A 23,242-nucleotide genomic window follows, 5' to 3' on the forward strand; every position below is an offset into this window, starting at 1 on the left:
GATAGAAGAAACAGGAAAAAAATCTTCTAAAATCCATGACCTGAAGCTATTCTTAACTGTTCCTATCAATTATCACTCACATCAACATCTGATGTGATTTATGTAAGAAATAATGTGATTTTAAAAGGAACTATAGATCCACTACAGTGGGGGTATCCACTGTCCTATATTCAACTTATATGTGACAGAGGTATCCTTTCAGACTCGGGTTTACTTTCCTTTTATATCAATGTTTCTACTACAGCCACAGAGAAATGTCAAACTGAGGTTCCAAGTTATTACTTTAGACCAACATTACACCTAAAAAAAGATTCATCATAGCAGGGAATGCATTTGTAATCAAGAATTCTCCTAACCAGGACATGGATCTTTTTGTAGTTGTAATTTTGTGATGTGGTTTTTTCCTAAAAATAATCTGTATTTGATGGCTCCATTGTTTAGTGGTGAATCAAGAATTTAAATAAAATTACAGGTTTATTAAAAACATGCAGAGGATAACCAGGCACTGGTCTGAAAAGGCAAACATCCTTTTAGCATTCTTTTTGGCTGCTGAGAGAAAATAGATATTTTTATGGTACTAATAATGAGTGACATGTTCCATTAAAAGGTAAATTACAGTTTATTTGCAAGTTAGAATGGCTTTGAAAGAATATATTATGTAACATCCACTTGCAGGATTTCCTACTAAGCAAAACTACCCTGCAATTAGTCCTTCTTCAGCTAACAGTTCAAATAATCACATAATGATACAAAAATAAAGCGCTTTTATCTGTGCTTTCTATTTTTCAATTACCAAATAACGATGTAATTGCTGTTCCTACACATGACACCACCATTAGCATTTGACTTGGATTTCCCAGTCCCAGGTCTGAATGACAGGGAAAGACACAGAAATACACACTTGTTGCAGGACCTGCCTTGGATTTAAAGACCTGTGTAAATTCTGGGCTGATTAAATGTACAGTGGGGAGTTTCTGTAAGTGTTTAAAGAGTGGGATTCATCACATGTGATGGAGTTGGCAAATATTTGTGTACTCAGGCTAAACATATTGTCTAGAAGCCCTTTATATTTAATGACAATGGAAAGGCATGGTGAGAGGGTAGCTGATTCCATCCTCACATATATATCCAAGCTCACTGAAGACACTTATCTCTCTCTAGACTGGATATTTACATTTAATTTACATAAAATTGAGATTGATCCCCGGCCAAAGTGCCATGGAAGCTCGACAGCTGCTTTCAAAATCCATGGGATGTGCACACCTAACTCTTGGCCAAGGAATCCAAAGGAAAAGATAAGAAACACCTTTAAAACTAATGACAGGTCTTGAAGTCGAAGACACATGGTGAGGAAGCACACAATTCATACTATAGAGGTTTGAGGATTTCCAAGTCATGAAGTTGGGGCTGGAGCAAGCAAGGAATTAGCACTTGTGCTCAGACACCAAATGCTATGATAATGAGGAGGAAACAAACTGATCAGCCCAAGTGGTTGGTAGACAGCATTTTACAATTAACAAGGCAGCGGAAATCCTCGGTGTGTGCACTGAGATCAGACCGAAGCAAACCAAGAGATTTACCCTGGCAAGAGCACAGAAACAAGTTGAGCATTCAGAAAGGATGAAATGGCAGATAAGAACACAGGTCACACTGCAGGGGACACAAGGAGATGACACTGGCCAACAGCAAACTGTGTGAAAGGCAGGAAGCAGAAATACCCCTGCGTGGTCATCTGGTCCTTAGTATAATTCTTACCTGTGATGTCTCTGTGACAAGACAGCCACAGAAAAGCCTTTTGGTTTCGTTTTTCAGAAGAGTGAGATGAAGAAAATCAAAACCTGCAGCTTTTCATCTGAACTCTTTTGACTATTTGGCAACTACATCCTAAAAAATAGTATTCTTTATATTTGTTTTGCTACCCGTTGGGTCAGTCCTACTTAGACTTCACTGATGAGGAAGGGAAGATCAGGATAAAAAGGGAAATTAATAAATGCAAAATAAATGTTTAGAAGAGTGTAATGTCAAGGCCTAAACAAGTGGCCTAAAGTCCTTTCTCAGAGAAGACGGATTTTGATTCTGGATGTACCCCAGTGCCAGCAGGCACGGTTACTTCAGCCCGATGTCTGCAAAGATGAGATTGATTTTCTGGTCTCTTAGCTATGATCTTTACTGCAAGATGCTGCATCATCCACTCCGTGCAGCAATAATCACCTCCAACACTTTTCTGAGACTTTCCATGAAGAGTGTACTCCTGGAGCACAAGATCCCTCCATTTCCCACACAAGAGGAAAAAGGTTGACTCTTGCTGTCATCGGCGGTGAAAGGATGAGAGGAAGGTTCATCTTCCCCAATTCCAGTGTGCAAGGGAGATCCAGCCTGTTCTTCCTCCCCCTTTTGCCCACAGCATATACAGAGTATTCCAAAGAACTTGGACAATTAAACTACTCTTTCCAACACGCTCAGACAGTCACATTATTTCACTCGTGTAACATCTCTCCTCCTCAACAGCAGCAGACTCAAAGGCCTGTGGTCCCATACTGTAATTGCTCCCATCCCATCCCTGCTGCTGATAGATGGATGGACACCATGGTGAAGAAGTCAGTGTTCACCATACCTACAGGTTCATTTGAGCTAAACTTCTGCTGTAAAAGTGGGTGACACGTGCCCGATGGAAGCCCTGACGTGCAGCTGACGGATGATCTGAACTGTGATGGTCTTCCCTAGACATCCTTCCACCTGTTGCTCCTTCTCTTCCTCTTCACCAGACCATCCACGGAATGAGCTGAGCTTGTCACTGTCTTTGAGAAGGAACAGGGCTGGCTCTTAAAGGTCCTGGTCTCTGGCCAGGCTGAAGCTGAGGAAACACAATCACTTCGTAAAAACTAACTGTGTGCTAATGTTAATCAGCTTTCAAGATCTTCTGTGCCTTAGGATGTCTCAGATACCTTACACATTACATGTACCTGCTGACTCCCAGGCCTTTTCCTCCCATCCATGCTTCCTTCCCTCCTAACCCCAGTTTGCACCCAGGCACGGGAAGGACTTGCACGTGGCTTTGCTGTTCTCAGCACCATAAATCAATGTCAGCATGCTCGGGCTCTGCCCCATCCTTCAAAAGGCAGAGGAAAGAGGCCCCTCACAGGCATGCTGGGAATGTTCCTACCTGATCTGCTCTGCCTCTCGACTCTGCTGTGCCGACAGATTCCCGAGGGACTTCGATTCTGCAGCTCAAGAATGGGAGCAGCAGAATCTTCAGCAACAGATAGAGGGGAGAGCTGCCTAGTCATGCCTCTGTGTCTGCTGGGGCAGTTGCCTCCTGGCTTGCATTGGATGACAGATGATCGTGAGGCACCTGAGAAGAAAGAGTTTGCATCAGTTTGGCTGTAAAGTCCCTGGAGGAACGCGGGGCTGTCAGTGAGACGCACACAAACAGATCCGCGGGAGGAGGGAAGCACACGGCAAAAATCAAGGTTCCAGCTCTGCTCAGAATAAAGTAAATCAGTGAGTAAATAAATACTTAACTCTCTCTCCCCCCTTATGGATAAAAAGGTGCTGTATGAAAACCAGTCTTTCCCCTGAGGAAATGAGAGCCCCATGCTGCTGTACGTTCTCAGCCCCACGGCTCCATCCGTGGGGGCTGCACAGTCAAAGGGATTTGTACTCACGTGGGCCCCTCTCCTGAGCACTGGCCCTGAATCAGGCCAAAGGAGAGGTCACCATTCCCCCTCAGGGTGGAAAGGAGGGCTGAGGAACCACTGCCTGCTGGGGTGCTGAGAGCCTCTCCAGAGGAGAGCTTCCTCTTTCCATCCTCCAGAACGATCCTTTGAGACTCTTGCACAGAACGAAGCCACAGTCACTGACAGAACTTTTGGATGAAGAGTTCTGCTGCAGCATTGAAGACACCAATTTTAACACTTTACATGCATCACATCAGAGTCTCCACATCTTCAGAGGAGTTACTTTTTCTTCTTCTGTACCCCCAAGGTGCTGCATTGGAGGCTCTATCGAGGCACGAGGCAGCAGAGAAGAGCCAGGTCCCAGAATCATCAGCTGCACCAGATGAAAAAATTTTCCAGTGAGGAGGACACCACCTTTGAAGAGTAAGAACTTGAAGGACTGGGTTGAGAATCAGCAAACAACAGCAAGGAGTGCAGTGCTGGAATCCAGCAGTGTGCCTGGATATATCTTGGATGTATTCCCAAGTTTAGTGAAGGTGTCTCTGTAAGAAGTCAACACACGAGCGGCACAAGAGAGTCTTCTTCTCCAGCAGAAAGTCAAGATTATAAACCATCTTGCTAAGTATAAATGTGTGTTCATGGCCAGGTGAGATCATCCACCGCTGGTTTTGAAGCTGCTACTCCAACTGGTGACCATCTTACCTAAACTTTTGGAATATACACATCCCCGGGGCAGCCACTGACCTTGCTGTGACTTGGAAGGATTTAATATGATAATCCCAACTATTTCACGTTGAAAAGAATACAAAACCAGACACAAACCCCATGTGTAAGGTGCCACACATGCAACAAATACAGCAGAAATCTCAGAGGGAGAATTTCTTTGTTGCAACATGAGTCATTCCAGTACAATTTCCGAAAATAACTCCAAGCCCAACAACATAGAAGTATATTCCAAAGCAAGGACTGTATTCAGGATTCAAGAGATTGCATGAATCTTGCCAGAGGAAGGTAGAGTTCAAATAACCTTTGATGGACTTAAAGCCATATTGGATTCACCAGGTCCAACTACAAATATTTCAAAAGAAGATTTAAGATTTACACATCTTTTCGAAGGAAGAGATGTATAAAATAGGGAATTATAAGGAAAAAATTCCTCTCTCAGCCTATTTAGAGCCCCCAAGGTTAAAGGTTAATTTTTACCCACTAAGTAGACAAGTGACTGAACCAGCAGCTAACACCCTCCAGATGATCTTTCTCAAGATACTCTTCCCTTTCTCCTCTGTCCAGTATGAGGTACCCCTGACACAAGAGGGACACCCACGTTTAGGTTCCTTTCCACCTTCCCAAGCAGTCACACCTTGCCAGGAATTCCAGCAAATCCAATCAATGCAGTAAACAACCCACATTCTGTGACAGCAGACCCACAAGTCGACCTTGAAATATTAAGACCTATATGATGTCTAAGCACTGTGTTGTCCCTTCTCATTTTTTGGTGAGTGTTACTTTCTACAGAGCTTTTTAGAGCCTGCTGGATGTTTTCAGACCTTTAAAAAGCCATTCACCTTCATATATTTACTTTTTAATGGAGAAAATTATGCTCCAACAGCCACACAACTCCTCCCATGACTTGGTTTCACTCATTTCAAGACTCCAAGTGTTACTTCTCCAACTAGTCAAACAAGGATAACATTATCTACTTCTTAGGGCTTAGTAAACATCTTGTTCAACTCTGAGGTTGAACAGTGTGTTAGAAATGGCAGCCCTTGGCCACTCACCTCACCAGAACACCTTAATTTGACAGCTGAAAGTCAGTTCCAGCCTCCACCAGGTTAAGCCAGTCAGTGCTTTTGGGGTTAAATATTCAAAAAGGCACTTAGGGTTTTTCAGGTCCCAGCTTCAAGAAGTTTTGTTTTCAGGAAGTGTTTGCTGACTGCCTGTCCTCAGAGAAGCAGCCACTGAGGTGGCTGGACCCAAATCACTCCTCACTTGGATATTCATCATTTAAAGAGATTGCACAATGTTGAAAGACACATGCTATGTCTCAATTCGGGTTCAATTTAGAACAAGGTCAAGATTCACATTACACTCAGCAGAAGTCTAACAGGTGATCTGCAACCAAAATTTGAAGGAAACCTGTTCTTCCTCACATTCTAAAAGAGCTCTGAGCTATTTGTATCTGGTACAGCAGAGCAGCATGAATCTGTGCACTGAGAACCTCAGCAGTTGAGACCAAAACTGTAATTCAAGACATTGCATTTAATGGAAAGTCACTGCTTGATTTACTGAAATCTTCTTCCCTCATCCTTCAAGCAATCAGACAGCAGAGCCATTTATCAGTGTGTCACTGTTACAGCTAGAAAGCCTGGGACAATCTAATGCTACTGAATCTGAACATATTTTAAGGATATCCTTTGACAGGGGAGGTGAAGAGATGTGTGCTGGGCTGACTTATCCAAACCTGGAATCAGCAGCAAGGGCAACAAACCACCAGTTGCACATTTGAGCAGTGAAACCTCCCAGGTGGGCAATGTGACTCCACCTTCCTAGAGGAGGGGAACTCAGGTAATTCCAGTTCTCTGTCTCACACAGAACTATGAGCTATCAAGCAGAGATCTGCTAGGACCCTCCAAATTCGGAGGGATCAAGAGCAGCAGTTTCCACTGAAGTTCCATATAACTCCATAAATCCCATATATATGTGGGGACCTTGTGGTTTCAGGCAGTGAGACCATGTCTTCCCCACAGAGGGAAAAAGCAGGGTGCTGCCATGACTTGCCACAAGCAAATGGAGAAGCAACTGTGTCCTAAAATGGTACCATGATACACCTCCTCCACAGCAAATGGGGTTGGATTCATTTGACTTATTTCAGATGTTAATCTTAGGATGAGAAAAGCATTGCCCTGGGACTACCTGCATCTCCCTGTGAATATACAGGAAATAACAGAATTCTGGGATGGTTTGGGCTGGAAAGGACCTTAAAGCCCATCTAGTTCCTTGCCATGGGCAGGGACACCTTCCACTAGACCAGGTTGCTCCAAGCCCAGTCCAACCTGGCCTTGAACAACAATCCTGAGCAGAGGTGTTAGCACTGGGTGGGACTTTTCACCCAACTTGTGGCTTTAGCAGAGATGAGCCACAGGCTGAGAGTGAATCTACATTTTGGGCATCATTTGATATTTTAAGACATCAACACTGGAAAAGATTAGGAAAAAACAAACAGGAAAAAACTTTGCCAGACTGTCAGATCTTGCTGCTGGAAGTGTCCCTTGGAGGTTATAACTGAGTGTCAAAGCAACACTGTGCCAATGGGATTGACAAAAGAAAAAGGGAGAACTGGAAAGTACCACATTTGATTGTATCAAGTATATTTTTATGAGTCAACTCCACCTGGATTACTTTTTGTTATTGGATAACAACAAATCCCTGCTCTTTCCGATGTTTTTTTTTTATGATTACTTCTAGTTTATTAATCTGTTTCAGCAAACCTTTTTCCTTGCCATGCAAATGTGGATTCTTTTTAGCACAAGAAGCAAGTCCATTTTCTGCACATGGAGACCAGAGGGAAACCAGCAAGGGGAACCCGTGGCTTTCCTTACACTTCTAACGAAGTCTGTCCTGTCTTGCATTAATTATTATATACATACCCCAGTGTGCTTTGATTTAGCAAGGTAATTATGCTTGTGAGTAGCCTAAACCACATGATTAATATCACTGAAGTCCAGCCTTTTAATGTTCTTTAACACCATTCTCAGACTCAGCTGTGGGAGGAGGTGACCACCATGTGCTGCTGCCATCGTGCCCATTCAAGCCAGGAACCAGCAGCACATGCTGGTCTTTTCACCATCCATAGGTGTAAGGTCCCTTACACCTCTTAAAAGATGTGGTACTTGGCTTGTGGGTCCTTGTTCATATGCAGATTTTCAGTAAGAAAATGCATCCTCACCCGCCTTGACTAGAAAAATCCCTTTGCTGTTTTCCAGGGGGGCTTGGAGGGAAGGATTATGCTTTGAGGTTCAAAACCAATTCTCTTCAAATCATCTTCATGTGTATGACAACTTTAGCATGTGACAGCAGTGCTTGGAATAAAAAAAACAAAAACAACCCACACCATTTCACTGGGACAATGTTTCTGGTCTCAAAGTTGCTACTAAAAATGGATCATAGAATCATAGAATACTCTGAGTTGGAAGGGACCCACAATGAACATTGAGTCCAGCTCCTGGCCTTGCACAGGAATCCCACTATGTGCCTGAGAGCATTGTCCAAATGCTCCTTGAGCTCTGGCAGCCTTGGTGCTATGACCACTTCCCAACCAGCCTCTGGGTGAAGAACCTTTTCCTAATATTGAACCTAAACCTCCCCTGACACAGTTTCCTGCCATTCCCTCTGGTTCTAGATCGAATGGATTGCCAGTTAAATAATCAGTGCAACATAAAAATGCAGTCCTGGACATAAGTTTTATGGCCAGATCATCATAGAATTGATAGTTTCATTTTCCTTTCTCTTTTATCCAACTGCCCTGATGGAAATTCAAAACCTCTCAGACAGGTAACTGAATTCCCTTCTGAAAGCCATCTGTGCATTCATGACACTGGATTACTGACATGAAGCATTGGCTTATTTAGAGACAGCAACATCTGGCTTGATGCTATGTGCCAAAATACATACCATTTCTTTGATTACACAACTAAATTGATGGTTATGAAGGTGATGTAAACAAGCTGGACAGTTTTTTCCTATTACATTCCCAAAGCCTTGCACAGCAGTGGTCATCTCTAGTCAGGAGAGAAGACCACCTTTTCCAAGAGGCCACTCAAGGCACCTACAATCTACTCAGTACTCACTCAGCATCAAAACAGGCTCATTCTACCGCGTCCTCAAAATCCCAGCTCCTAATATGCCATTGTTTCTGCGCTGACAGAACAATGTCTCCCTGCCACTGCCAGGGAAACAATAGCTGGGCTTTGACAGATGGCTGGAGGTAGGAGCCAGTCTGGTGTTGTGTGGAAAGTACGTCAGTTGAGTGTTCCTGCTAAATTGGGCCCCGGTGGCAGAACTGGCAGCGCTCCCTTTGCGCGGCGGCGTTACCTGCTGGCGTGGCGGTGACGGACCCGCTCACACATCACCAGCCCATTGTCTCCAGCAGCCTGTACACGTGCTCATGTTGAACAGGCAGCTCACCACTGTGAAGGCTGGAGGGTTTTGTGGTGAAATTCTGGTCTCAATGGCACGCAGCAAGGAGAGGATGACGCGGATTTTGCGGCCAGGGAAATATCGGACGCATGCGGCCCTACAGGAAAGGGGGCTGAGTGGCACTGCTGTTGGTAGAGGTGAACAGAGCTGCTCCTGCCCATCTCACAACAACAGAACCTCGTGAGGTTGGATTAGCCATGGCTTTAATTGGATTGTTTGCTACTGTTAGCACACAACTGGGAGCAGGGCTATCCAACAGTATCAATCCAACGGCGAGTTAGGTCCATAGCTTATTTTATCTCAGCTGCTGCCTGTAAAACCAAATTCTACCCCTCACTGCACTGGTGTAAACCCACAGCAACTCCCCAGCTGCCTGGGCACACACTGCCATACCCGAAGATAACAGCTGACCTGGGAAGTTAAAACTGAAGGACAAACTCTCCCCAACTTTCAATGTGTTCAGAACCATCGGTTTGACCAAGGACATGAAGATGTAATTACATTTACTAAACCCAAGCAAAATCAGAAAAACAAGCAAATGTGCTTTGCAGGCAGTGTGTTACACAGGTGTGAAGAATAAGCATCTCTTGTTCAGTGGAAAAAAATCATTTCACCATGTCTCAGACCTTTGGACATGATGTTCTTCACTTAAACACACCCTTCCAAGACGCTGCAATGATTTGTGTGTATTATTAATGCACGTATGTCCATTCAGAGTGCTGCCTTGTTCGTTTATTATTTGCTTGTTCTGGAAGTTTTTATGTTTGAAGGGGATAAGAAGGTTACAATAATTTTTATTTTATCTTAGGAGAAAAAAGATTTTCAAATTATAATGAAAAACAAATGACTCAGTGATGGCACACAGCATTTCTCTTGTGCTATGATTAACTATTGTCAAGAGCAGAAAGCAAAACACAGGTATTTTTGTTGTAGTTTGCTGGTGACATCCATCAGCAATTTCTGCCAATTATCCCCTCAATGTCTGTACACAGCCCTCACTTCAGATCAGCAGACAGCAACTTTGCTTACAATTAGAAATCTCAACAACTTCCACGTGCCCTCCCATCCTTGCAATAAAGTGAACAAAGAGGAGCAAAGGAAGTCAATAATTAAATTTCACATCCTGTAAATCACTTAGTGCCTGACCAAGGGATGTGTCTAATTACCCTTCCGGAGGAGCAGTTCCAGCCTAATTGTCAGGGGAGGGAATACAAGTTAGACAGGCAAAAAAAAAAAAATCCCCTTCATAGGCACCCGTGATGTCTTGTTCTTTGATACCAAATCTCACCTGGGAAGTTCTCCACCTCCCACTTCCCTGACTGCAGCCAAGGCACTGTGCTCCTGAATGGAACAGACACCTCCCTGTTACACCATCCAGCACCTGGGGAAAGACCCCCCTCACATCCCACCTCCCACATGGGGAGAAGGAAAGCTCTGTCCATAGTGGCCACTAAGTGCCTGAAAGGTGGTCTCACAGCAGAGACAAATGACAGAGATACCTATTAGGGATGGTCAGAGTGTATCTGATTCTGCCTTAGAGGAGGGATGACACAGACAACGTCCTGAAGTCACCCTCCATCCCTGCATCTCCGTGGCTTTGTGATGGTAACAGTGTTAGGACCAAATCCCAAGGTGGAACTTGTGATTTAAGGTTCAGACTGCTGAAAAAATAAGGACCTTGATTCCCCTTATAACTACTATCTGGAAAAGGAGCACAACAATCTAAATCAATATCTAAACAGAAAGAAAACCAGGCAATAACTGGATAGATTGAGGATGAGCCATTAAATCAAAAAGATGTGCTCAACTCTGCCAACTGCAAAACCATAACTCAGCTTTGAGCAAAAGGAATACAAAGAACTCGTGGGAAGGAGCTGAGTGCATCTGCATCTCACTCAGTGAGATATGATGGGTGGAGACACCTTTCACTATCCCAGGTTGCTCTAAGCCACATCCAACCTGGCCTGAAACACTTCCAGAGATGGGGCAACCACAGCTTCTCTGGGCAACCTGTGCCAGTGGCTCACCACCCTCACAGCCAAGAATTTCTTCCTAACATCTAATCTGAAACTCTTTCAGTTTTAAACCATTCCCCTTGTCATTATCTGCCCGTGTAAGAAGTTCCTTTTTCTCTTTTTTATTAGCCCCTACAGGTACTGGAAGGTTCTCTAAGATCTCCCTGGAGCCTCCTCCAGGCTGAACAGCCCCAGCTCTCCCAGCCTGTCATAACGTTATGACTTAATGACATAACCCTGAGATTTGACACGTGTGTGTTGAAGAGTTGAGGAGCTTCTATTTATGTTCAATACAACCAGGTCATATGGGTGTATAGTTATATATGACTATTCACTTTTGCAGATAAGGAAAGTGGGAAATAGTTGCTAAATAAGTTGCACAAAGGCACCTGTTCATGCAATGAGTGATTCTCATGTCCCCAGATCCCCACAGCTTTGATGCTGGTCTCTGAGATGGGCATTCCCATGTTAATCCCTGTAAGTTTGATGCCATAAGTTTTGATGCAAACCTGATAAATGCAAGTCTATAAATGCATCTTTCTGCACATCAGCCACATGTTCTTCTGCTGAAGAACCTGCACTGAGATGGATGCTTTTGTACCAACCAGGGAATATTATCTGCACAGTCTGTTCCCAGTGTTGGGTCCTAAAGCCCCTGACTGGGGCCAGCAGCACAAAATGAATCCAGGCTGCAACCATCTCTTATGTTCTACAGCTGCAACTATTGAAAAACAACAATAACAACAAAAAAGACCTTTTCAGGAAGCATATGAGGGCTCTACTGGCTGTAAACAACCTGCAGACCACCTTTTCAGGAGCCCTGATACATGAGTGCAATGGCCACTCTGGAGGACCTCCCAGATTCTGTCTTCCTGAAGTAAATGTCTCCTCTTTGTATTGCTCTGGATCAAGACTGTTCCTCAAAACATATAAATCCAATTATTAAAAAAAAACAAATCCCCATTTAAACCTTTGTTCCAGCACAGATAAAAAACATTGGAAATATTTTTTTCTCATTTCAGTATAACTCAAACAAGTGTGTCGCTGCCTCTGTTCAAGCACTGACAAAGAGTTCCATTGATCTGACACCAAAAATAACACACCAGCACCAGCGTGGGAGTGTCAGAACAGATCCTGGGAAAGAAGCTTATTTGAGAACATCTGTGGTGGAACTGGCAGCTGGAGTATGCTTCTTGAAACACAGTGGCTACACATATTTTAAAGTTACTGGCCATGGCAACATATTCAGAGTCTGAAGAAATGTGGAAGGAAGTGTCGCAAATGAAGAATGATTTTTACATGTTGAAATCAAAACCTCTACAACTCCTACACAAAATTATCTACGCTGACCTACAAAAGTAGATCCAGAGCATCCATTTGGAGTGGAATGTTTTGGACTGAATTACGCTGTCGGAAAACGTTGCTGGCATCTCCATTCGCCTTGAAAAACAAATACTCTGTCAATGCCTCATAACTCCGGAGTTAGAACACTCCAGCCTCCAGTGAGGCTGTGAACACCTCCTCCTTCAGCACTGAGCTCTTCCCAAGCAAGAACCTCTGATTATTGCTGATCCTTCCTTACCCACCTGGACACTGTGTCTGGAATGAAGCCTTGGGAAGGTCAGGACCAGGCACACAAACTCCCTCCTTCTGCTACCCCTGCAACTCCTAAAGAAGTCACGTGAAAGGCTGCAAGACCCTTCCACACCACGAATGTTACAGAGAGCAAATTTCTGGCTGAGGGCTGCTGGGGAAAGCCAGGCCAAGCTGCCAAGCAAAGCCCATGCCAACAAACAAATCCACATCTTGGAGATGGATCCAATCCCCAACGGATCCAATCCCCAGTTCCTGGGAAGAGCAACTGAATTTCCTGAGCTTTGGCTCAGCCTCTGGGGAGGATGATGGGGGTACTTCACTTCCACACCAGACTCCTATTGAGGAGGAGGGAGCTGGACTGACAGATGTTTTTATTCAGGTGAAGCCAACACATCCATGTCTGAGGGAAAAAACCCCAGGACTTATGACTCTTTTTCCCCTTACTGCAGCTGCAGAGCCAAGACTTTATTTTAAGCTCTTGCTTACATAAACAGTCCCTCTGAGACCACCTCAGAAAAAGCTTCTGAGCGAGTCCCTTGGACACACATTTTAAGGGATATTCTTTGCTGCAATGGACCTATGGGACTTTATTTTATCCAGGGATATACTTGACCTGACACCAACTCCAGCCAACTGCAGGATTCGCTGACCTGGGATCAGACCACCTTCCCACCACTTCAGCACTGACCGAGCAAGATAAAACACAAATCATTTAATTCAGAGCTCTGCACCATCCCATCAAAGAAAATCTCTCCTAGAAACTTTGTAATAAATTGTATCAGATGTGACTCCAATCATTTCAAAATTTACGCATTATACTCCAAAACAAAAGTTTATCGGTCTATAAAAAAATCCTTTGAAAATGAATCCTGTCACTGCTAGAATTTAGTGACATTTCCAAAAAGAAACAGACATTCTGAATTAAACTCTCACTTCTACCACTGTAAATCAAGAGCAGTTTCAATGAAAGCCATGAGGCTGTTTTGACACGAAGTTGTTGTGAAAGGGGTTTAGACCCAGGACAGTCCAGAAATCACTCATATGCATCTCATTATTAAATAACCATGATACAGCTTCTACTTTCAAGAAACACTGCAGTAAATCCGGGCTGGTTCACGGGTCTCCTCAGATCCCTGAGTAAAAGCAGTCAGCTCACTGACAGACAGCCCAGCAACACACTGCTTGTGTTCATTTCCTACACAAACTATTGCCTCTCCTGGCTGAGAGGTGCCTCCAGGGAGTGATTCATTCCTGCTCCCTCACATACCAATCTTAGGAGGTGAATCACCTCTCAGAGGTGTCCAGCTCTCCTGCTGACTCCAGGAAGCTCCAACAACTTTCTCAGTACTTATCAAGGCTTACATTTAGATGCATGTGGATGAGTCCAAACCTGACTGTCTCAGACACTGAGCACATGCTTCAATCTCCTTGCCTGACTTAGAGTCCAGCTAAACCCATTTGAGGAAGGATGAGTTAAGGAAACATTTTCCGAGCAAGCAGCTGGGGCAAAAGTAAGTATTTATCACTGTATTGCTGCATTTTGCAACCCCAGGAGGTACTTCCATCAGTTTTCTCTGCTGCCCTTGAGGTAACAGCTCCCACAGGTCTGATCCCTACCTTTCCATGATGGCATATTTGAGATAGTTGTCCATACCACCCACCTGGGGACACACAGTCCCCTTGCTGTAGCTGCTACTGGGGAAAGGGGGATGGCCAGGCTGAGGTGAAGGCACGTTCTCAAAGTATTTGGTGGCTGTGGTGTCAGCTTGGCACACACCTCACGTCCTCCAGAGCCACTCACCCACACACCAACCCTTCTCAGCAGCTGCCTCTGCTCCATTTCTTTCCACGTGACCAGCACTTTCTGACCACTTATCTGCAAGCGTCTGGGTGTCTCTTCACTACTGAGGGAGTCTTCTTGCCTGGATTTCACTCCACTTTCCAGGAGTCAGCAGTTGCTGTGGTTCTACCAGAGATCATCTAGGAAGCCACAAACCTCAACTGTGTGAAAGGTGCCAACACAGAGCTCACTGCTCCCCTGCTTCTCCTCTCAGCACACATGCCCAGAGCTCCAAGCTGTTCTGGAATCTCTTCCATGTGCCCTCCTCATGCTTGCCAAGGAAAGGGAAGACAGACACAGTGCTCTTGGGAAGCTGGCTGCCCTATCCCATTAGGATTCTCTGGGAATACCTGCTGAAGAAAAAACAACTGGCTGCACACACATTTAATGTATGGGTCCAGTATTAATTCAGCTTGGTCAGCTCCATCCCTAGCAAGAACCTTTCCATTTTCAGCCTGCTGGATGCGACAAGTGCTGTCATGTAGTCACTTCCAGTCTATTGCCCTCTTTTCCTAGTGCAGTTTTTGACACTGCTGCTGCAGCCCAGCATGGAGAGAATGGTTAAGACTGGTCTAACAGAGGCACCTGACAGCAGCTGGATGGGTTAAGCTGAAGACAACCACAGTTTGTGAGATGTGTGGGGCAGGAACAATCTTTAATCCTCTGCATTCACCAGCTGGCATGACATGAGTCCAGTCCGAGCTCTCAGGAAACAAAGAGCAGCAAATCACCCCATTTTACCAGCTCACCTGCCCATAACACTGCTCCCAAAAAAACAGGTGAGTGTATGAATTACAACATCACACATCCTAAAACCTGGTGTGCCAGCAATAAGCAGGCAGCTCCTTCAATTTTCCTTAAGGCATTTTTCCTTCAAGAAAAAAACACCAGGCAAATACCAAGTCTGCAGAATTCTTCATATCACACATACAATTACAAGAAAAATGACACAAACTATTGCCTGGTCTATCAAAACCCAGCCCTGTTGGTAATTTAAGCCAGCCTGAGCCAGGTAGATCGAAGAACTGGAAGTCATGCTCTGCTGGCAAGCACTGGACCGTGGCTCTTGCTTTGTTTTGCTCTTGGATGTAGCGCTGGGTTTAACTCACAAAAAGGAATCACATTTCCATTGCTGGTCTGCTCAGACCAGAGGCAGCACACACTTTGCCATTTTACTGCTCCAGAGATCTTACCAATGCACCTGGTGGGAAAACAGGTCGTTTCTAGCACAACAAGCAACTTCAGAAAGTACCACACAGCTCTTTAATACATCTGACAGTGAATATCATAAACTTGAACAGCGCAGTTAAAGCCCGAGACTTCTACAGGCATTTTAAAACAAAAACTTGAACCTGAGAATTAGGAATGTTTTTAGAAAAGCTTTCCTATGAATCCTTGGTTCCTATGGCACATAAACCCTCTGTAAGTTTTCAGCTTTATTTCTGTTTCACTGTCAGTGCAGTCAAATCTCATGCTGGACAACATCCCCACATTCCCAGTGACTCTGAAGTATGATGTGAAGTTGGTGGGGTCTCTTAAAGGAATGAGGCTGTTATGTCCAATCAAGACCATACAAAAGAATTCCCAATTTCTCTCTTGTGGCTTTTGTATTAAGGAATTGCTTCAGAGCTTACACTTCTGAAAATAAGGGGGGGGGAAAGCAGTTTAAGGGGACAACTGCTATCTTGAGCTGAGGGACAGCAAGCACAAAAAAAGTTGGTGCCTCTGCCTTTACAGCAAAACCAATAAATCTAGAGAACACTACTAAAATACACCAGAAACATCAATGACATTATATGGACCTAATTTCGCATAATTTTAAAAAAACAGAATCGAAGTACAACAACTTTATCAGTTGTTCACGTTTCAACATCAGTTCCTTCAGCAGAAACCATTCACACAGCAGTTGAACACAGGCAACAGAAATTTAACTGCACTTATCCCGGATGATATCAAAGTGCTCAAAAAGCTATCTGAGAATTACTTTAAAAATACACACACACACACACACACACATTCCCGTTAGTCTGCATGGAGCAGGAGGAGCATGCGGAGCATGAATTCCTGCCTAGGATTAGATGTACAGGGGGGGAAAAAAAGAGCATTTACCGTCTGGCACAGGTGAATTTAATTCTGAAACATTGAAAGAGGGTAACGGTGCCACTCTTGCCGAATGTTTCTTCATCCTTTGGAACTGCTCTCCTACTCACGCTCCGGCTCTGTTCTGCATCGCCTCTGGTCCCGAGTACTACAGCAAACACGGGGCGAGGGCTGGTGGCTGGATGTTGTTCTGGAGATGCTGCAGGAGCCTATGAGTAGTGATTTGCTGTTTCCCTGGGAAACCATTTGCAACACGTTCAAACAATGCTTGACCTCCGCTAACACCTTCCCCTCGTTCGATTGTTAAGCGCGGCAGATAAAATATAAACATACGAAGCAACCGCGCCTCGGAAACTTGAAAGCTCCTTTGCAGGAAAAGAGGGGTTTCACATGAAATCTCTGCGCTGTGCTGGGAATGCAGACAGGGGTTTCTCAGACAACTGCAAGGGAATTATGCAACGCAATTTTCTGGTTCCTTACACTGTGACAACGTACGGATGATTACAGTAATTATTTTAAACAAACTTTGAATAATGGAACTCCTATAGAGTCTATAAATCAGGAAAGCCTGGGGCAAAAGAGCCAGTGACACCTAATTCTGTGTCTGATAACAAAGCAGTGGTATTGGAGCAGGCTCTTCTAACGCCCTCTAAAAATTGTCACAACCAAGAGGTAAATATATACAGGCTATGGCTACATTTCTTCCTCACTTCCCTTGAGTCACCTAGGACAAGTTTTGTCCCTCTTTCCTTGACATCTTCTCTCTCCTCTACTTCCCTTTTATTACAATTATTAATATTATTGGAAGTTGTTCATTTGGAGCAATGGAAAATTTCACTGAGCAAACCAGTGTCAACCCACCTGCACAACTTCTGCAACTCTTAAAAGATCCCATCCACTCATGGAGCCAGCACTGTGCCGGGAGCTTTCTTGGCCAGGAGGTGTTACCAACACATCTGAAGATCCCTGGCTTCAGAGCTCTTCACCAAGAGGCCTACAATCAAGTCTTATCCAAGAATTTGTAGGGAGAAAACTTTACCATTGATATGCAAGGTATCTGCTATAGGAACTACAAGAAATAAAAAGGCCAGAAAGGCAGTTCAGCTCTACCAGAATCTGGTAGCAAAGCTGCTGAGTTTTTAAGAGGCACAAGTATAGGCCTTTTATCTATAGCCTTTGTACTTCTGTTATCAACTGGGAGTGGGCATTCCTGGCTTCTCCCACCAAAGAGGGAGAAGCTACTAGCTGTGAGGAAGGCCAAAGTGGTTTGAAAAGGATGGAGAATCGCTGACCTGGAATGTCCCATCTTGGGCTCCCTAAAGCACCCTGCTGCATTCTCCCATGTTTTACACAGTAACATGAGCTGTGCTTGGGGTATGTGTGCATGGAGTGATCCCTTTTCTCATCCATAAGGAGTTTGGATACATAGAGAAGCAGAGGGGGGGAAGCAGAATCCCAGCTGGATCATCCTTTGGACAGAAGAGGCTGGCACATGTGGAGAACTGTCCTATGGCATCCTAATGGTAGAGGTAGCCTGTGACTCCACTGTACCCAGAGGGGGAGGAAGGGATTCTTGGATTCTTGGGGTAACCATCTAGCAGCACTGGGCATTGTCTTGAACACCTGACCTTGCCCTGCACATTCCTTTAATGTTGCTCTTATTCATCTCTGGGGGACCAAGTCCTGCCCTCTTCTGTTGGGATGCAGTGACACAGTAAGGAACAGACAGTGGGTACCCCATGGAAAGGAAGGACAAAGTACCTCATCACCCCTTCTCCCATGGCCACCCTGCCCCAGTGTCACATACCTGGGACACACTGTGGAAGAAGCACAGGGAGGAAAAATGGTTACAGTTGCCTGGTTTTCCACCCAGCACATCCTCTCCTGGAGGACTTGGAGTTCTCCTTTAGGATCTTCTTTATATCACTGGTGACTCATAAGGCTCTCCACCATGACAGTCTATTCCACAGCATCCCACTGCATTGCCTAAAGCTAACTGGCTTTTACGGCTTATCTGCATGCAGAGGGTTTCCAGCCCCGTGTAACAACCGCTATTCCAAAGAAAATTATCTCCTCCAATTTGCAGAAGGAATTTTATCCTCCCGTCCAAAGTGCTGAGAGTCAGCAGAGTCTGTGATGGAGTAATCACCACTCAAGTAATTGCTGGCTCCACAATCACAAGGCTCCCTGTTAATACGTGTCTAGTCCTTGAGCATTTATATAACATAAACAACATAATAATATAACCCAGAGATTGCTTTTAGAAAGCCATTTCTGCAAATAATGGAATCATTAACGAACCTTAACAATGGCGGGGATGAAACGCATGAGACAATGTCAAGCAATTCCAGACGTTTCTTCCAGACAATTTCAGCACTAACAGCAGAACGTGACTGCATCTAAGAGCTGCTGCTTCTTTTTATTCAAGGGAGAATCAGCCATTGTTTCAACACTCTAAGTCAGAAGCCATATTCTATCCCTCAAAGCAATCTTTCAGATCTCTACCCCAGAGCCTCTGTTTTGCACGGCTACAAGGGAAACAAAGAAAATACAAAGCTGTTCTAAAATATGTGGGATCGGTACCTAGAACTCCCATCAGGGTTTGCAGCTTGAAAAGCATCGGTTTCTCTGGCTAAACAAGTTTTGGCCATCTGTTTCTGCTCCTACTATGAATAGCTGATTGCATTTCTGTACGAGATGCTGTTCATATGGGCCCTCTGATCCTTCCTCTGTGCCCTTTATCTCCACTCTAAGTGTGCTGAAGAAAACAACAAAACCATATGGAGGGGAAGAGAGAGAAGGAAGCTCTGTCCCTCTCTCTTGAGGCACACCAGACACCAATCCACCCATAAGTGCACTGTGATGACTGATTTACCAGGATGGCACAATAGTTACTCCAAGTAACTATTGCAAGGCTGCAAGTCAATGTAAAATTTGCAGTCCTGTGCCATCTTATTCACTGATGTTTATGCAAGGCACCACAGTGGGGAAGTTTAGGGGTTTCCCCCAAAATTCAAGACTAAACTAGTTTCCACGTACCTTTAAAACAGTTCTTTGTATGTTTTTCCTTGCTTCAAGTTCTGTGCTTTCAGTCTGGAACATGTTAAAGTTTTCTTATTCTCAGGGAGTGGAAGCTGTGTGATACCTGGAATTCTGGTTCATGACTGTGAGCCCCAGATCACTGTCAGCCACAGCCTAGAATGAACAAACACCAATACAATCCAGTGCTCCACACAACATAAGGTGATGGGGGGCTCAGCCTGGAGAAAAGGAGGCTCAGGGGGGACCTTCTCACTTGTTACAACAAAGGAAGTTGCAGCCAGGCGGGATTTGGTCTCTTCTCCCAAACAACAAGAAATAGGACAAGAAGAAATGACCTCAAGTTAAGCCAGAGGAGGTTTAGATTGGATATTAGGGAGATCTTTTTCACTGAAAGGGTTGTCAAGCCCTGGCACAGGCTGCTCAGAACAGTGATTGAGTCCCCATCCCTGAAGGGATTTAAAAGACATGTGGATGTGGCACTTGGGGACATGGTTTAGTGGTGGCCTTGGCAGTGCTGGGGGAATGGTTGGACTTGATGGTCCTAGAGGTCATTTTCAAGAGCCCTAAATGATTCTATAATCAACCTACATATCCAATTATTTTCGCTCTGGAGTCCCTGTTTGCCAAGGAAAACTGCAGTCTGAATTACAGCAGTGTAAAATATAAACTACAAACTACAGTGCAATTATAGAGTGTAAATGATAGCACAGGCTGCAGGTTCACAACTCCACATCTGCTCCTAGTTAAGGAACTCACCAAAGCTCTCCAGACAGACATATCCACGCCCTTGCAGCAGCTTTATTGTAAAAGAAAACAATTGAAAAGGTGTGGCCCAGCACAGATTTCTCATCCTAGCCAAAAGTCCCAGCAGCTGGACGTCTCTGAAGCACATCCTGCTTGCTTCCCAGCACCCTCCAAACTGAACTTTATCCTCCTTGCAGACACTGCCTGCAGCAGTCCCTGTCCCCTGGCTCAGTAAATATTAATACAGACGAGGGCATGGGGAAGCTGCAAGTTTGCTGACTCACTAACCAGGCAGCAAACCAGTGCTGGCAGCAGAGTCAGAGCTGGAGAGTGCTGAATCACAGCCTCTAACAAGTCCTCCACACTCAGCTGAGAGGGGCTGACGCCGTCAAAACATCCTCTGCTCTCTTGGCTTGCACCATCTCTGCTGGCAGGAGTTGTTCATACATATTCAAGGGACCTGCTGCAAAATTAAAGGCTGTTTGCTCTTCTCCACTGAAGTTGCAACCTACATCAAAGCTGCAGTTGAACTCCAGGTAAGCACAGGTTTCTCTGAGGCAGAGAAGGTGACAAGTGTGCTGTGGCCCCAGGGAGACCAAATCATCACAGCTAAAGGAAAACAGCTGCTCAGGTACATGGAACACTGAATTTCTGCACTGATAATGGGATTCATCTCACTTGACTTTGACCTAAGTCTGAACCAGCTATACCAACATCTTTTTAGGGTGAGTGGTGGGAAACTCATAACTTCAGAAGAAAACTCACAACTATCTCTCTTACAGGTGTATATACCTGATATTAGTAACTCTCTGAAGGCACCCACTTCTTCCCCCAGGCTATGATGGCAGTGAGGTGACTTGATCACATGTGGTCATTTGGTTTTTAGACACCCTGGCTAAGGGAGATGCTCCCAATGGGAAACAAAACACACCACGAATGCCTGGTAAAGACATGAAGGGACTTTCTTCGGCTTCAATCAATTTTGGAACAGTGCTCGGATCCAAAGCTAAAGTGTTTGTTTGTTTTGAACACCACTAGTTACAAGATCCATATGAAATCCACTTTGCATGTGTCCCTGCAGCCCCCAGGTCAGTCCATTCCCAACCACTGGACCGTAAGACTCTCATAAGTAATGACTTTTATTGGCTCTTCCAGGCTGAGCATGTGTTTTAAGATGACAAGCTAAAAGGCCATTATCTAGTTCGTTTTATCCTGCCGGAATATAAATGAGATGCAAGATGCAGAAGAGACAAACAGTCAAACTGAGATCAAAGCAGACATATCCTACAAAAGGAATTTTTATGTGTAGCAAAGTCAAGAGTTTAGTTTGAACTTTTGCCTTGCTTCCAGCAAAATCAGACAGATACAGCAAATGTTACTTGATTCAAACAACAAACTCAATCCAAAACAACTTCCAAGGCTCGCAGAGAAAAGAACTGTACATGTACTGCTGTGCCCAGCCATGTCATATGGGTTTTATAGAATCAAATTCTGGATTCCTTACTCTGTCTTAACTCTCACGGGCTTAAAAACTGTTGGATACCCCTGCCCAACAACCAAGAAGTATCAGCTCTGGTCTGCAAAGCACTCCAGTAACACCTACCACGGAGGAGATGGTCCTTTGGTCCCATCAGTGTGTACCCACACATCATGTGGAGTGGACAGAACTGCACACAGAGGGTCATAGAATCCCAGAATCCCAGAATGGTTTGGGTTGGAAGGGATCTTAAAGATAATCTCGTTCCAACTCCCCTGCCTTGGGCAGGGGCACCTTCCAGCAGACCAGGTTGCTTCAAGCCCCATCCAACCTGGCCTTGAACACTTCCAGGGATGGGGCAGCCACAGCTTCTCTGGGCAACCTGTACCAGGGCCTCACCACCCTCACAGGGAAGAATTTCTTCCCAATATCCAATCCCTGCCATCTGTCAGTGTGAAGCAACTCCCCCTTGTCCCGTCACTACCTGCCCTTGTCCAAAGTACCTCTCCAGCTCTCTTGAAGCCCCTTTAGGTGCTGGAAGGGACTTTGAGGTCTCCCTGGAGCCTTCTCCTCTCCAGGCTGAACACCCCCAGCTCTCTCAGTATGTCTCCATAGCAGAGGCACTCCAGCCCTCAGAGCATCTTTGTGGCCCCCTCTGGACTCACTCCATCAGGTCCATGCTCTTTTTGTGGTGGGGTCCCAGAGCTGGACACAGCACTGTAGATGTGGTCTGACCAGAGCAGAGAATGGGGGGAGAATCACTCACCATGACCTGCTGCCCACACTGCTTTTGGTGCAGCCCAGGACACATTTGGCTTTCTGGGCTCTGTGTGCACATGGCTGGGGCATGTTGAGCTTCTCATCCATCACCATCCTCAAGTCCTTCTCCTCATGACTGCTTTTAATCCATTCTCCCACCAGACTGTGTTTGTGCCTGAGGTTGCCCTGACCCAGTGCAGGGCCTTGCCCTTGGCCTTGTTGAACTTCATGAGCTTTGCACAGTTCCACCTCTCAAGGCAGTTCAGGCCCCTCTGGATGCCATCCCTTCCCTCCAGCCTGTCAGCAGCACCACACAGCTGGGTATCATTGCCAAACTTGCTGAGGGCTGATGGTACACTCAGTCCCACTGTCCATGTCACCGAAGAAGATGTTAAATAGCATCAGATCCAAAACTGACCCCTAATAAGCAGGGGTGATTTGTTTGAGAATGTTCATATTGAAGACACTATGGTCTCATACATTTTGCTCACTGAGGCACAAACTGAACTTTATCCAGATTCTCTGACACTCTGCAAATGCCAAGAAGTAGAGTACTCACTGCCTGCTAAATTCTCACCCAATAAGTGCAAGAAATGCCTACTAAATCTGAAGACATTTTAATACCCTTGGGGGTTGCATGTTTATATACTGATCTCTAGCTGATGTTAGCATGGATTGCTATTTTCAGTAAATCAGCCCAGGAATTCACTCTTTAATGCTCACTCTGTTTTTGTAAGAGGAAAAAACACATCATGATTTATTTTTAGGCATCCCAAGCAGGCAAGTCCCAGAAATA

The 23,242-nt window shown here is 44.9% G+C and overlaps 1 protein-coding gene across 2 annotated transcripts in view; it reads right to left on the reverse strand.

Annotated features, from left to right (window-relative positions):
• The window catches only part of SLC35F4 (solute carrier family 35 member F4), a 119,356-nt gene that overhangs the window by 20,025 nt on the left and 76,089 nt on the right, over window positions 1-23,242 (reverse strand). The window contains exon 2 of one of the 2 annotated variants that reach the window (XM_051768820.1): window positions 3,164-3,352. The exons of the other annotated variant lie outside the window; for it this stretch is intronic. Within the exon in view, the coding sequence (XP_051624780.1) occupies window positions 3,164-3,352 (189 nt within the window). The remainder of the gene's footprint in view (window positions 1-3,163; window positions 3,353-23,242) is intronic. 2 annotated transcript variants of the gene reach the window in all.

The sequence above is a fragment of the Manacus candei genome, unplaced genomic scaffold, assembly GCF_025592945.1.
Source record: "Manacus candei isolate 608988 ecotype Guabito, Panama unplaced genomic scaffold, ASM2559294v1 h1tg000097l, whole genome shotgun sequence".
Classification (NCBI taxonomy): Eukaryota; Metazoa; Chordata; class Aves; order Passeriformes; family Pipridae; genus Manacus; species Manacus candei.